Source organism: Cucumis sativus, chromosome 1, assembly GCF_000004075.3.
Source record: "Cucumis sativus cultivar 9930 chromosome 1, Cucumber_9930_V3, whole genome shotgun sequence".
Lineage (NCBI taxonomy): Eukaryota > Viridiplantae > Streptophyta > Magnoliopsida > Cucurbitales > Cucurbitaceae > Cucumis > Cucumis sativus.
Window position 1 is genome coordinate 1,923,917 of NC_026655.2, and position 13,412 is coordinate 1,937,328.

Sequence of the window (13,412 nt, forward strand, 5' to 3'; positions counted from 1 at the left end):
TTGTGTACGAGTTTATGGTTTACAATTGAATGTATACATATATGCATCATGATACCAAGTACATACATAAACATACTTATCACAACAATTGCCCATGCCTTACATTTTTCATCCCGAACAAAACTCAACAATGAATATTGTAGAACCAAAATCCTATTGCCCAAAACATTTCACTATAAATTAAAATTGAAAAACAGGTGAATCCAAATTTGTAGTTACTAAATAATTAATGAACGAGCCTTGTTTGAGGAAAGTATAAAGTGTAAGATAAGAGTATAATTTGATACGTTATCGAGAAAAGCTTTGTAGTGTTGTAAAACGAGGCTTTTCCTCATTGTCATTGTTGTAACTGGAACAACAACTTCTTCCATTGTCCATGTACAAGGATTATATGCGATTGGATGGGTTAATATTCTCTTCAATTTTTTTTTTATAATATATCTAGTATGGTTGGATCTTGGAATAGAAAAAATGAGGAAGAAGAAGAAATAAATCGTGAGGAGGAGGAGCGAGTCTGAGGATGAGAATAGTGTTCTTTACATTCAATTGTAAGTATATACTTTCTATTCAATAGAAGGTTTACTTATACGTCTTAAGTTATATTATATATATATACACACACCGTATATATATTATAGCTTACATGATTCTGTACATGCTTGAATCTTAGTTAATTAGATTTGAATTATCTAAGATAAATAAATAAAATTTTATTTATAAAAATAAAACAACGCTTTATTTAATATAGATTTAGGTATAAATCCCAACAATATCATCCTCAAATTTAACCGTCGAACAAAAAATTTCAGAATTAAAATGAAAATAAAACTTACTAAAAGACTATATACATAATTATAATCACATAATTAATATTTTACTTTTCATTGATCGGCTCTAACAACATTTTAGACAATAAACTTATACTCTCTCACTCACACTACAAAAAATTAAAATATTGAAAAAATCAAATAAAAATAATGTCATATTATGTTTTGGACAATTAGATGGAATAGGTGCTAACTAGATGTCCATGAGTATTTCTCTCACGTATACAATATGATCTATCATACAGTCTAAATTTCACAATAGTGTTCGATGTTTTAGTAATATGCATCACAACTTTCTTTTGTTTATTTCTCCCCTACGAAGGTAAAAATTATTCGTCACAAACTTGTTTCAACTTATAATTGCATAAATCTAACAATTTTAATAATTTTAATAAGGTATGAATTCTAATTTTAAATTATAGGAACAAATTTCTAATTTAGACTAGAAATTGAGTAAAGATTTACTTAAATTTTGGACTAATTGCATTGGAATAATCCCTGGGAAAAACGACGTCGTATTATATGTGGTGGGTAAGCATCAACCAAACAAAAAAAAAAAAAGTACAAAACCCATCTTCTTGTTTCTTCTTTTTCCCTTTCTCCATTCGCCCAGATTTCGCAATATCCCTTTCTACCTTCTCGCTTCTATCTCCCATGGTGTTCGTCAAACCCTTAATTTAGGGTTTTCTTTTTTCTTCTATTTCCTCTGCGTCTTCTTTCTCTCCGAAGAAGAAGAAGAAGTCGAAAGAAGAATGGCTTCCGTTTCAATAACTAAACTTGATTTGGCCACCCCTTTCCTCGCTCAAAATCTGTAATTCCTCTCTCTCGTTTTCTCTAACCTTATTTATTGAGTTCTGCTGGGTTTGTCTTATTCATTTGGTGTTTTTTTTTCTTCTCTCTTTCCTAGGCCTGGTCGCCTTAACCGGTTGAATGGTAAACCATTTCGCGCGTTGTTTAGAAGCCCCAGGTGTGTTTTGGATACACCATATGAAGGTACTCTTCTATCTTCTTGCATTTATATTCTTGAAACTGTTTCAATTGTGCATACTTAATTTCCAATTTTTTCATGGATTGGTTCTGTTGTTGTTTATGAAGTATGAAGGTATCAACAATTTCATATTGATTTTGATACTTTCTGCTCCAATCAAATTTTTTTTTGGATATTCTTAATATGGCATGATTGGAAGAACTAGGGATTATCCTTACCTCGAGAAACTAATGTGGCAAGGAACATTATCTGCTTTATTTCTGAAATTCTAATCTCGTTGGCTCTAAGTACAAATAAGAAAATGTGACATAGCTAGTGGATTATAGAACTTGTGTGATATGAAATTTGATATAGTTGCGTTAAGACTCAACCTACTAGTTGCGTTTTTGCAGTATTCTCTGACTCAAAGCTTGTTAAATTTGTTTGTCTAAGAAATGTCCATAATTTTTCCTAGCTGCTATGGTGCTAATCTGTCTATCCTTAATTATTCATAGGTAATGTCACAAAGTTCCCTCGAGTTCGTGTTTGGGATCCATATAAACGCCTTGGTGTAAGTTCTGATGCTTCAGAGGAAGAAATTTGGGGTGCACGGAATTTTCTTTTGCAGCAGTATTCTGGTCATGAAAGAAGTGAGGAATCTATAGAAGCTGCTTTTGAAAAAATATTGATGGCAAGCTTCCAGCATAGGAAAAAGACGAAGATTAATTTGAAAACCAGGTTGAAGAAGCAAGTAGAGGAGTCCCCACCTTGGATTAAGAACTTACTGAATTTTGTAGAACTTCCTCCAACTGATGTTATCTTCAGAAGATTGTTTCTTTTCGCATTTATGGGTGGCTGGAGTATTATGAACTCGGCCGAAGGTGGACCTGCTTTTCAGGTTAGTTCAATATTCTTCCAGTTAACATATGCTTTCCTTTCTAATGCAATCTCAGATTCTATGTATAAACATATTTTAGCGATATTCCAAAGGTTAGTGCTTTTGTTGGGATTGGGAAGTAATCAAAGGGCTATAACATTGGAGGTACATGCTTTGAATTTTAGTTAGGCTGTTAAGAGTGGCAAAGGAAGAAGAAGAATACCTGGGAACTTGCCACAAAATGGATACCTCTACCTTGTCACATCAGCAATTCTTCTTTCAAATTTTAATTAAACTTAATAATAACAACCATAAAGAATTAATAAGATAAGTTGAGGTGTGTGTAAGCTAGCCTGAACACTCACACACACATATATAAAAGAAGATACGGAAAAATAGGGAAAGCAGAGAGTTCAGGGTTATAAGCCCATCTTCACCATTTGCTGTAGTAATGCCGTAAGTTATTTGCTTCTTCAATTCTCCTTTTTGTGACAGTGATCATGATTTAGTGGGTTGAATATTCAAATTCTGAATCTTGATTATCATCCAGGAAGAGTTAGATTATTGTGTTAGTTCTGCTATGTCCTGTAAGATTTAGTATTAAATTGAACACTTTGAAATTAAGAATAGATGGGTGCACAGAAGTCTTGAAGACTATACGGATGTAAGATAAAGGTTGTGATCAAGGGAAGGGTGCCTATCTTGCTAATCTATTAGTCATTTTAACGAATCCATCCATTGCGGTCACTTTACTTCATGTGTTCATCTTAGCTTTCTTGCTCTTCCTCTAGTCAAGCCGTTTTCAAATTATGCAAACTTGTTCATTTAGGGCTGCCCCACCTAAAAACACATTGTCTTTTTTGTCAAATTTGGGTGCTGTTGAGATGCTTTAGGCCACCATATTCATTTCTGATTAAACTCTGTATATCAATCAATGCAGGTTGCAGTGTCCTTGGCGGCTTGCATATATTTCCTAAATGAGAAGACAAAAAGTGTGGCTCGAGCTTCCATTATAGGGTAAGACTTTGCACAAATTGCTCATCTCCTTATTTATCTCAAATAGAAAAATCAAAACCCTGTGGCTCATCTGCTCCCTCTTACTGTTCTACAGATTTGGTTCTCTTGTGGTCGGTTGGGTATGCGGTTCATTGGTCGTTCCGAGTATTCCTTCTTTTCTATTGCAACCAACATGGTCACTCGAACTTCTTACATCTCTAGTAGTATACTTCTTCTTGTTTCTTTCCTGTACTTTTCTCAAATAGATGTCTCTATGTTATTCTTAGCTTATGATCAAGAAGTAGTGATAAATGGATTTAATGGGGAAATTTACAGATATTATTGATCGGAGCCTATCTGTGAGCCTCCATTTTCTTCTTTGATTTCAATTATCGACTTAACTTTTGTTATCATCATTCTATTCCTTTACATCTCAAGATATAAGCCATTGTGGGTGCATTTCACTTTAGATTAGTTTCTTACCATCTTTTTAACATAGAAATGCATCTTTTATCATTATGCTTTCCTTTTTTAACTTTCTTTTTAAGTATGGTTGGATGGTGTGGGGAGATTTTGAATTTTGAACCCTATACGTTACGAACATCTTCCTAACTTTTGTTGAGTTAGGCTCATTTTGATCCTTTCTAATATAGTCTAATATTAAATTTATTAAATTCTATAAAAAGAAATAAAGTCCTAAAACATGTAGACAAATGTTTTATTCTAGAGTAGTTTTAAAGTATTTTTGCTATTAAGAAATAAGATTTTGAGCTTCTAAAGCTTTAAGTTATAAATTTACTATAATCACGTTTTTATTGTTATCATCATTATTGATAAAATAACAACTTTGCTATTTTTTAAAAAATAAGAAAAACCTACTTTCATTGAGAGAAAAAAGAAATGACGTAATGAATAATTATAAGTTCGAAGATATTAAAAAAGAACTATTAAAATTGACGAAGCACCATATAATGAAAGCTTATCTCAATCACATATTCTATTATTTTGTATCCCTCAAAAAACATCATCTTTTTGTCCAACTAATTGATCATATCAATATCACACTATAAGCTCACTTAGTTGAAAATTAAATACCTCAAAAGAGATGTTTACTAACTAATTCTTTATAAATACAATTACAATTTCATAATATATGATTTAAATCTTCCTGTCCTTGAAGGTATTCCAAGCTAAAATATTGTCTTAAAAGAAAAGTTGTTTATCTATATAAGCTTTTTTTTCTTAAAGAAAAAACTCATTAAACTTCAACCCTAAACAGATTTTTGTTAGTTTTATTTATCAATGATATAAATTCTAAGATGAACCGATCTTTCAAGAGATCAACACATTCTATAAAAGACAAAAAATATCACACTTTTTTCCTAACTTGTTTAAAAAATATACTGTTTCTTAAATAATTTTTAAATCTAATTAACCCGTATTCTTATTATTATAACAATAATACATTAACCACATTATCTATAATAACTAACAAATTCATTAATTAATATAAACTTTATTGAACTTTAACTTTGAACAAAATATGGCTTTAATTATGATACAAAGTTTCGTATTTCCAAAATACTAAACACATTAATTAATTTAGAGATTTCAAGGTAGGTATGTATAATAAAATTCAAACATAATATTAATTTAATCACTTCCTTTTTTTCAATCATTATTAATTCAATTCTTCACATAATTTAATGTGAGATTCTAAAGAAAAAAACACTTCCAACCATAATTTAAATGATTTTTTCTCACTCATAAACCTTTGAAAGCTATCCTAATACAAAATAAATAGCTAACCCCATTTATTTCAATCAGTTGACTATATTACAAATTTTGTTAATCACAACATATTAGACATCAAACTATATAATACATATTAACTTTTCATCATATATATCTACACGAGATATGAATCAACCCAAAAATAAACAACAAAATATATAATATAAACTATAAACATTTTAACTTGTATTTCGTAAAAATAAGTTAGTTTAAAAATCGAAATTTTATAGATATAATATTTCCTAAAAAATTATATTAAAGAGAACAAATTATGATAATTCACACAGGTTTAGACATCTATAATATAAGTGAAGTCAAAGCATATTGATAATTAATACGTGATTAGTGTAATCTCTAATTCATAATCTTCGTTTCAACCACACGAAAGTTAAAATTAACAAGAATGTTAATTAAAGTTAATAAGCATAACCACTGTACTTGGGATACTTTGGAGGAGCTTTGTTGTTCTTGGTTGCGCAACATCCTATGCAATAGATAATCGTCACGATCCCGAGCACGCAACCGTTAAAAATGGAGAAATGTCTCCACTCCTTCCTCACGTTCACCAACACTCCTCCTTTACATGCATCGCACTCGTAGCACAATCGCAATTGATCGTTGCTCCATCTTTTGCAATCGCCGCCCGCTACCGCTGCTCCCTTCCTTGATTTAGGCACTGTCCAGAATGTGGCGTTCTTGAACTCAAATCCACACTCCGATGGCGGCTTACAGCATCCGGACTTCACCAAAAAAAAATCACACAACAATTGTAACAGTATATATGTACATATATATATACGTAAATCGGTTGAATCGGAAAAAAGAGATACAAAATTAAGCTAATCCGTGGTTTAATTGTTGTAGTTCAATTTTGTTTTAATCGTAATGAGAATTCATCTATTGTCGACACGGAAAACCGTAGACGACATATTAGGCGAAAATTATAATTGTAATGTACCTGAATAGGCGATAAATTCTTCTTGTAAAACTCATCTGGAACTTGAGGAATATTATCATTGCCAAGACTTTCACAAATCTTAGCATCAATCAAACAACTTCTAATTTCATTCCAATTCTTACGATTCACAACATACTTTTGCAACCAATTGGAGTAATCTCCCAGGCGATACTCCTTATATCCTTTTCCCGACACCGTTCTTCCAACGCCTTTATTCGTAACCAAAATAGTGAAAATCGTGAAGGCGAGGACTCCAAGGATCAAGAGAAACAGAACAATCAGGTAGAGGTAGAGTATGAAATTGAGGCGGCAGAAAGATCCTACAAGACCTAACAACGAGACGACGAAGAGGAAGATTCCGAGTATGAGGAGAGGGTCTTGGATTACCTTCTGACAGTCAGAAGAGCCACGGATTCGGAAGTAGAGAGAGGCGGCAATTCCGATGAGGCCGAGGATGAGAGTGCAGCAGTTCAAAACCCCGATGACGGCGTTGCTCAGGCGAGGCATTTTTGTTTAGAGAGAAAAGAGATGATTAGAGCGAAAGAGAAGGGCGTGGTGATGAGTTTTGTGTTAAATTTTTTTCATGCAAAAAGCAAAAACCAACTGGAAACGGTTATCTAATTTCTATTTTCTTTTTATATTTTTATTATTTGTTGTTATGTAATAACCGTCATTTTGCACGTGACTCCCACGTGTCCTATACCCCACGAATCATACAACGCCACGCGCCCACGTTTTATATAATCAAATGATTAATTAATATTTAATAAAACTATTTAAGAAAAAAACAGGTTTTCCACGTCATATTTTACTGTTATTTTTTTTAAAAAAATATAATTATAGTAAGAATTTCCCATTTAAAAATTAATGAACTTTATGAGGTTTTTTTCGCTGTCTACAACTATAATAGTCATCTACTTGTTATCTTAAAGCCTAATTTATAATCTTCAGTTAATTACCGTTAAAAAAATATTTACCTTAAATACAAGTTATTATAATTCAACTGTAATAGTAATATAGGATCATATGTAATAACCAACTTCTTGCTCCAACGTTTAGATATGTATATAAGTGATGTTGTTTCAAATGAGATGGAGACTATTTCGATTATTATTGATTTTTACGTGTAGAACCCACTTCTATTTTTGTTGTGCGAATCTTTGAGGACACATGCACATCATCCATCTTATTCAACTATCCATCCAATATATGTTCTCTAATTTTGTTGTGTTCAAAATCGATATAGATTTTTGTATATAAATGATTTACATACGCTAATGACATTTATACCGATCTAAATACAAAATATATTGATTGAGATCACGAATGAGATTCATTACTATAAAACAATATCGAGCACTCGTACATAAACCTTACTCTTAAAAAAAATAAAAATAAAGTAAAAGCTACCCAAAAACCAACTAATTTCAAGTGTGGATTTGAACTTTTGAAGGACCCCAACACCTACCACCAACCTAACTATACTTTAAAATGTTATCTTAGAAAAATAAAAAAATAAGTTTTAACATTTTTTCTTTTCCTTTTGCAAAGGTTTTTTTTTCTTGCAAAGTTAGGCATATTGAAAGAGAGTATCATTCAACTCTCAACTTTTATTTAATAAAACAATGAATTATTTCACATTTTATACATTAATGTATTGATTTTTTTAAAGGAAGAAATGTAAGAATTTGTTTTATCATTTATAAATTTATTAGCTACATAATTAAATATTCAATCAACCTTCGTATATGTCTTATATTTAACAATTGTTTGAACGTGTTTATAGTGTCTAAATTTTACTTTGTTAGTAAAAACTTAGCCATGAAACTTTATTATATTACAAAGTTTACTGATGTATTTTAAATTCTTTTTAAAATTCTTAAACTATTGAACATAAAAATGTTCAAATTAATTTCGACCAAGAAATATAAATAATTAGGTAGATCGACTAACTATAGGTGAATCAAATTAAATTGATTTTTCTGTCTATAATGTTAACATGGAGTTATTTGATTAGCCTTACCTAACCCTTCAGGGCCAAAATTCGATTGCCAAGTGAGTCGCTTTCAACATTCTCGTCGCCATTTCCCAACAACCACGCTAACCCCTGCTGGCTGCTGCTCTGCTTTGAACGCCCCTTTCCTTTGGCGGACTTTCCCACTTTCTTCTTCTTCTTCTACATATACATTCACTCACTTCTCCATTTTCATTTCTTCTCATCAGAACTTCAATGGCTTCTCTTCCTTCCCCACACACCATGAATCTCCTCAACAAATCCCTCTCTCTTTCCCCACCTCAATCCTTCATTGCCTTAATACCTTCTTCTTCTTCTTCTTCTTCCTCCAAACCCCTTCGTTCCCCTACTATTCGCTGTTCTGTTGCTGTGGCTCCTTCTGTTTCAACCAACGTGTCCAAGGAATTCAAGTTGAAGTCCCTCAAGGCCCGTCAGATCATTGACAGTAGAGGCAATCCTACGGTCGAGGTTGATTTGATTACTGACGATCTCTACCGATCCGCTGTTCCTAGTGGGGCTTCTACTGGGATCTATGAGGCGTTGGAGCTTAGAGATGGGGACAAAACTGTTTATGGAGGTAAAGGTGTGCTTACTGCTGTTAAGAATATCAATGATATCTTGGCTCCTAAGCTCGTTGGCGTCGATGTCAGGTTGTTGATTCGATTCTTTCTTTATTTGCTTTTATGAGCATTAATTTGAATGTTTGTTGGATTGTAATACTGACTTCTAATTGTGATCATTGGAATTTGGATTTTAGTTCGTTTGATTATTGACTGTAAATCTGCTTTTGTAATTAAGTAGACCTTTTATAATCTATGTCCACGAGTCTAGACTTTAAGTTGCAGAAAGAGACTTGTTTTCGAAAATTGACGTTGGTTTTGAATGAATTTCTAGGTGCTTAAAAACATTTTTTTTTCGCTTAAAACTACTTCTCCAAATATTAGAAACTTATTCCAAAAACACCCTTCAAGTACTTATCTTGATTGTGAGTCTTGTGTGTAAAAGCCAAAAGGTGTCTTAGTTCAGATTGAGTTTTCAACCTAATTGTTGCGAGGCAACGACGTGAATGGAACAGAATAATGGTGGAAATTTTCGTTATTGGGGATTCTCAAACTATATGCTTTTTTTTTTTTTTTTTTTTTGCTGTACTTACTGGTCGGAAAAAGTTGGTAGCCTTTCTATTCAATTTATTACTGAAGATGTAAAATTCCAAGCCTTTTCATTGGTTTTGAAAGAGTAAAGGTATTCAAAATAACATGCCAACATAAAGTCTTGCCTAAAGAAAGAGTTTGTCGTTGGTCTGTCTTTGTGATAGTTGTTTAAGAATAGAATCAATTTTCATTGATGAATGAAATAAATAGTCAAACTCCCAAACACCTTAGTCTCTGTGTTACAGGATAAGCTTCCAGTTATTGATCAAAGAAAAAAGACTAGAATGAGAAGAAAAGAGGGGGAAAAAAGTGTCTTTGTGGGAGTTGGTTCACTTTTCAGTACTTCTGCTTCCTAACCTAAGTTTTTCAACTTCTGTAGGAATCAAGAAGAAGTTGATGCAATCATGCTGGAAATTGATGGAACTCCAAACAAGTCGGAACTTGGGGCAAATGCTATACTAGGAGTTTCTTTGAGTGTCTGCAGAGCTGGTGCTGGCGCTAAGGGACTACCATTGTATAGACACATCCAAGAATTATCAGGCACCAAGGAACTTGTTATGCCAGTTCCTGCTTTTAATGTTATAAACGGGGGTAGCCATGCTGGAAATAATCTAGCAATGCAAGAATTTATGATCTTACCTGTAGGTGCTTCATCTTTCGCAGAGGCACTTCGGATGGGAAGTGAAGGTTGGCAGCTGCTTCTCAAGTGCTAAAATTTTCTTTTCCATTGTTATGGTGTTAGTTTATGATTCATTTTGCACCTCATCTTCGTCATTTTGTACTTAAACAAGTTATTTATGAGTAGCCTGACTTTGGTATTTTCTAATGAACAGTTTATCACACACTAAAGGGAATTATTAAAGCAAAATATGGACAAGATGCCTGCAATGTTGGAGATGAGGGTGGATTCGCTCCAAATGTTCAAGATAACAGAGAAGGACTGGTGTTGCTTATTGATGCCATTGAAAAGGCTGGCTATACAGGAAAGGTGCAGGATTGTAAAATTTCCTTATTGTTTTGAAATGGTGTAGAAGTTTTCTTACATGTCCTGCTAAGACCAAAAAAAATAAATGAAAATTTACTTTGATACAGATCAAAATAGGAATGGATGTTGCAGCTTCCGAGTTTTTCACTGCAGAGGGAAAATATGATTTGAACTTCAAGAAACAGCCAAATGATGGAGCTCATGTCCACTCAGCTCATGGCCTTGGCGAACTCTATAAACAGTTTGTCAAAGATTTTCCCATTGTTTCCATCGAGGACCCCTTTGATCAAGATGATTGGAGTTCCTGGGCTTCTCTACAATCTTCCGTTGATATCCAACTTGTGGGAGATGATTTGCTGGTAACAAATCCAAAGAGAATTGCCGAAGGCATTCAGAAAAAAGCTTGTAATGCTTTACTTCTGAAGGTAAGCAGCCTCTGATTTTGTTCTTTCCTTTTTATCTCTGTTCTAGACTAATTGTAGGATTTAGGTTGGTCCTTAAAAATTTTACTTGTTTGCTGAATGTTTGGTTTTCCATTGATTTAGGTTGGTCCTTAGAAACATGTGATTTTGATGCTGCAGCTTGCTCATATGTTAGAAACTTCTCCTGCAGGTTAACCAAATTGGATCAGTGACTGAATCAATTCAAGCTGCTCTTGATTCCAAGGCTGCTGGCTGGGGAGTGATGGTCAGCCACCGAAGTGGTGAAACTGAAGATAATTTTATTGCGGATCTTTCAGTTGGCTTGGCTAGTGGACAGGTTTCATTCATCTTCAGCTTTTCTGTCTACAACTATAAGTCCATAACGCATGTATGTTGTTGACATAATTCACAACTGAATATTGTGTTACTATTCTACAGATCAAAACTGGAGCTCCATGCCGAAGCGAACGGTTAGCCAAATATAATCAGGTAAAGTTTGACCAAATCTGGACATCCAAAATTATTGTCCTTGTATTGCTAGAATATTTCTAGTTTTGCTCAATGTATTTATATATTCTTTTTCTTTTTCTTTTTTAATTTTGATGCAGCTTCTTCGCATTGAAGAAGAACTCGGCAGTGTTCGATATGCCGGTGCGTCTTTCAGATCACCTTAGGAGTTAAAAGTTCAAGGTGATGACTGTGTTGATGTATCAACTTTAGGCTTGATAGAAGAACATGTAGAGGATTTCTTCAGAAATAATATGCTCAACTTTTCTGTCCAAGGTGTTAGAATCTGACACGTTACGAAGTTCATTCGAGTGTTGCCATGAGAGTATTTAAATTTTTGTTATGAACTATTCGTTTCAAAATAATGCAGTGTTTTGATTCACAAACTACCTCGTGGGGTTCTCTTTTCTTCAAAGCTATTCCTTACAGCCAAATATTAGAAGTCTGATTAGTTCATCTAAAGTATGTCATCAACCATTGATAAACAAATAATAGTAACCAAGCAAAAGTAGGTATCTACTTCCAAAAGAAAATGTAAAAGCACGTAACATTTTCACACACAATTAATGTTCTGATCACTCGAGATTTAGCAGTAATGGAACTGATATTGGCATCTCCAATATTGTATATGATTGAAAATTTGAAAGCATTGGGCACCACCTTGCAAACATGACAAGTCCAAATTCAACAAAAACCGTTCCATGCATCATGATTCCTACAAACCCAACCCTTCACATAATAATAATAAAAAAAAATCCCAAGCTACACTTTATATATGTGTAAAGGGATTTTTGCAATTTCGATTGCCAGTACAATGGCATCCAGCGATACAGGGCAGTTGATTGGTTTTACAGCCACAACGGTGGTGCTTGCATGAACTATTTTCACAGTTGCAAACAGATCTCTCTTGCCCTTGGGCTTGTTGTGGCTGTTGTCGTGGCTGTTGTTGTGGCTGTTGTCGTGGCTGTTGTTGTGGCTGTTGTCGTGGCTGTTGTCGTGGCTGTTGTCGTGGCTGTTGTCGTGGCTGTTGTCGTGGCTGTTGTGCTTGTTGGACTTCTTCCTCCTCCTGCTTTTCTTCTTCCTGGACTTGCACTTTCTCTTCTTCTTGCTGGACTTGCACTTGCTCTTTCTCCTCCTCCTCACTCTCTGCCTCCTCCTCATTCTCTGCTTCCTCCTTCTCATTCTCATTCTCTACCTCCTCTTTCTCATTCTCATTCTCTACCTCCTCTTTCTCATTCTCATTCTCTGCCTCCTCCTCCTCATTCTCATTCTCTGCCTCCTCCTCCTCCTCATTCTCATTCTCATTCTCTGCCTCCTCCTCCTCTTCCTCATTCTCATCCTCCTCCTCCTCCTCCTCCTCCTTCTCTTCTTCCTCTTCAATTATTTTCTTCTTCCATAAAGGAATTCTTCTTTTCCAGAAAGGCATTCTTCTTTCTTTTCTTTCTCTTTTGTTTTGAATAAAAGAGAACACACTATATCCATTATATATAGAATCAAAAAACAGTTCAGTTACATGAAACACAGTTTCAACCATACAGAAACAAGAATGTGGTGAGCATTGGTGAATTTGGCATGCCTATAGCCACCTCAAAGTTTTGAAGTTCATTGCTGCTGTTTTTTCTTTCATTTTTTAGAACTATTTGATCCCACATCCTCACATTATATTTCAAAACTAATAAACATTGCACAATACAGTGAAGACATGAAATTTCAATCTATTTTTTTAAAAAAAGACAGGTCTTCTAATTTATATTTACTTTATTTTTCAAATTTTACAATATTCCTTCGAGTGATTTTTAATTTTTGGAAATATTTTGAGAAAATTATATAAAACTTGAAATTTTATAATCAAATCTTTGCGTAACATGGCGACATTTAATGAGAATACCCAAAACAATTATAAATTAGAAAAAA

General features: G+C 33.6%; 4 protein-coding genes across 4 annotated transcripts; 2 read left to right on the forward strand and 2 right to left on the reverse strand.

Annotated features, from left to right (window-relative positions):
* The first annotated feature begins 1,394 nt into the window (after positions 1 to 1,394).
* LOC101209271 (protein CHAPERONE-LIKE PROTEIN OF POR1, chloroplastic) lies at positions 1,395 to 4,136 on the forward strand. Its single transcript, XM_004138153.3, has 5 exons — positions 1,395 to 1,638; positions 1,735 to 1,820; positions 2,310 to 2,692; positions 3,612 to 3,688; positions 3,783 to 4,136. The coding sequence occupies exons 1-5, from the start codon at positions 1,580 to 1,582 to the stop codon at positions 3,931 to 3,933; spliced, it is 756 nt and encodes a 251-aa protein (XP_004138201.1). The 5' UTR covers positions 1,395 to 1,579; the 3' UTR covers positions 3,934 to 4,136.
* Positions 4,137 to 5,766: 1,630 nt separating this feature from the next.
* On the reverse strand, positions 5,767 to 7,014 carry LOC101219876 (tetraspanin-11). Its single transcript, XM_004138278.3, has 2 exons — positions 6,420 to 7,014; positions 5,767 to 6,201 (listed from the first exon to the last, which is right to left on the reverse strand). Exons 1-2 carry the CDS (start codon positions 6,924 to 6,926, stop codon positions 5,878 to 5,880), a joined length of 831 nt encoding a protein of 276 aa, XP_004138326.1. The 5' UTR covers positions 6,927 to 7,014; the 3' UTR covers positions 5,767 to 5,877.
* A 1,441-nt stretch (positions 7,015 to 8,455) lies between these two features.
* LOC101209516 (enolase 1, chloroplastic) lies at positions 8,456 to 11,887 on the forward strand. Its single transcript, XM_004138154.3, has 7 exons — positions 8,456 to 9,083; positions 9,964 to 10,271; positions 10,418 to 10,572; positions 10,677 to 10,994; positions 11,182 to 11,328; positions 11,430 to 11,480; positions 11,600 to 11,887. The coding sequence occupies exons 1-7, from the start codon at positions 8,650 to 8,652 to the stop codon at positions 11,663 to 11,665; spliced, it is 1,479 nt and encodes a 492-aa protein (XP_004138202.1). The 5' UTR covers positions 8,456 to 8,649; the 3' UTR covers positions 11,666 to 11,887.
* Positions 11,888 to 12,260: 373 nt separating this feature from the next.
* LOC116402139 (putative uncharacterized protein DDB_G0268338) lies at positions 12,261 to 12,686 on the reverse strand. The gene has a single exon (XM_031881196.1). The coding sequence runs from the start codon at positions 12,684 to 12,686 to the stop codon at positions 12,261 to 12,263; it is 426 nt and encodes a 141-aa protein (XP_031737056.1).
* Positions 12,687 to 13,412: the final 726 nt, after the last annotated feature.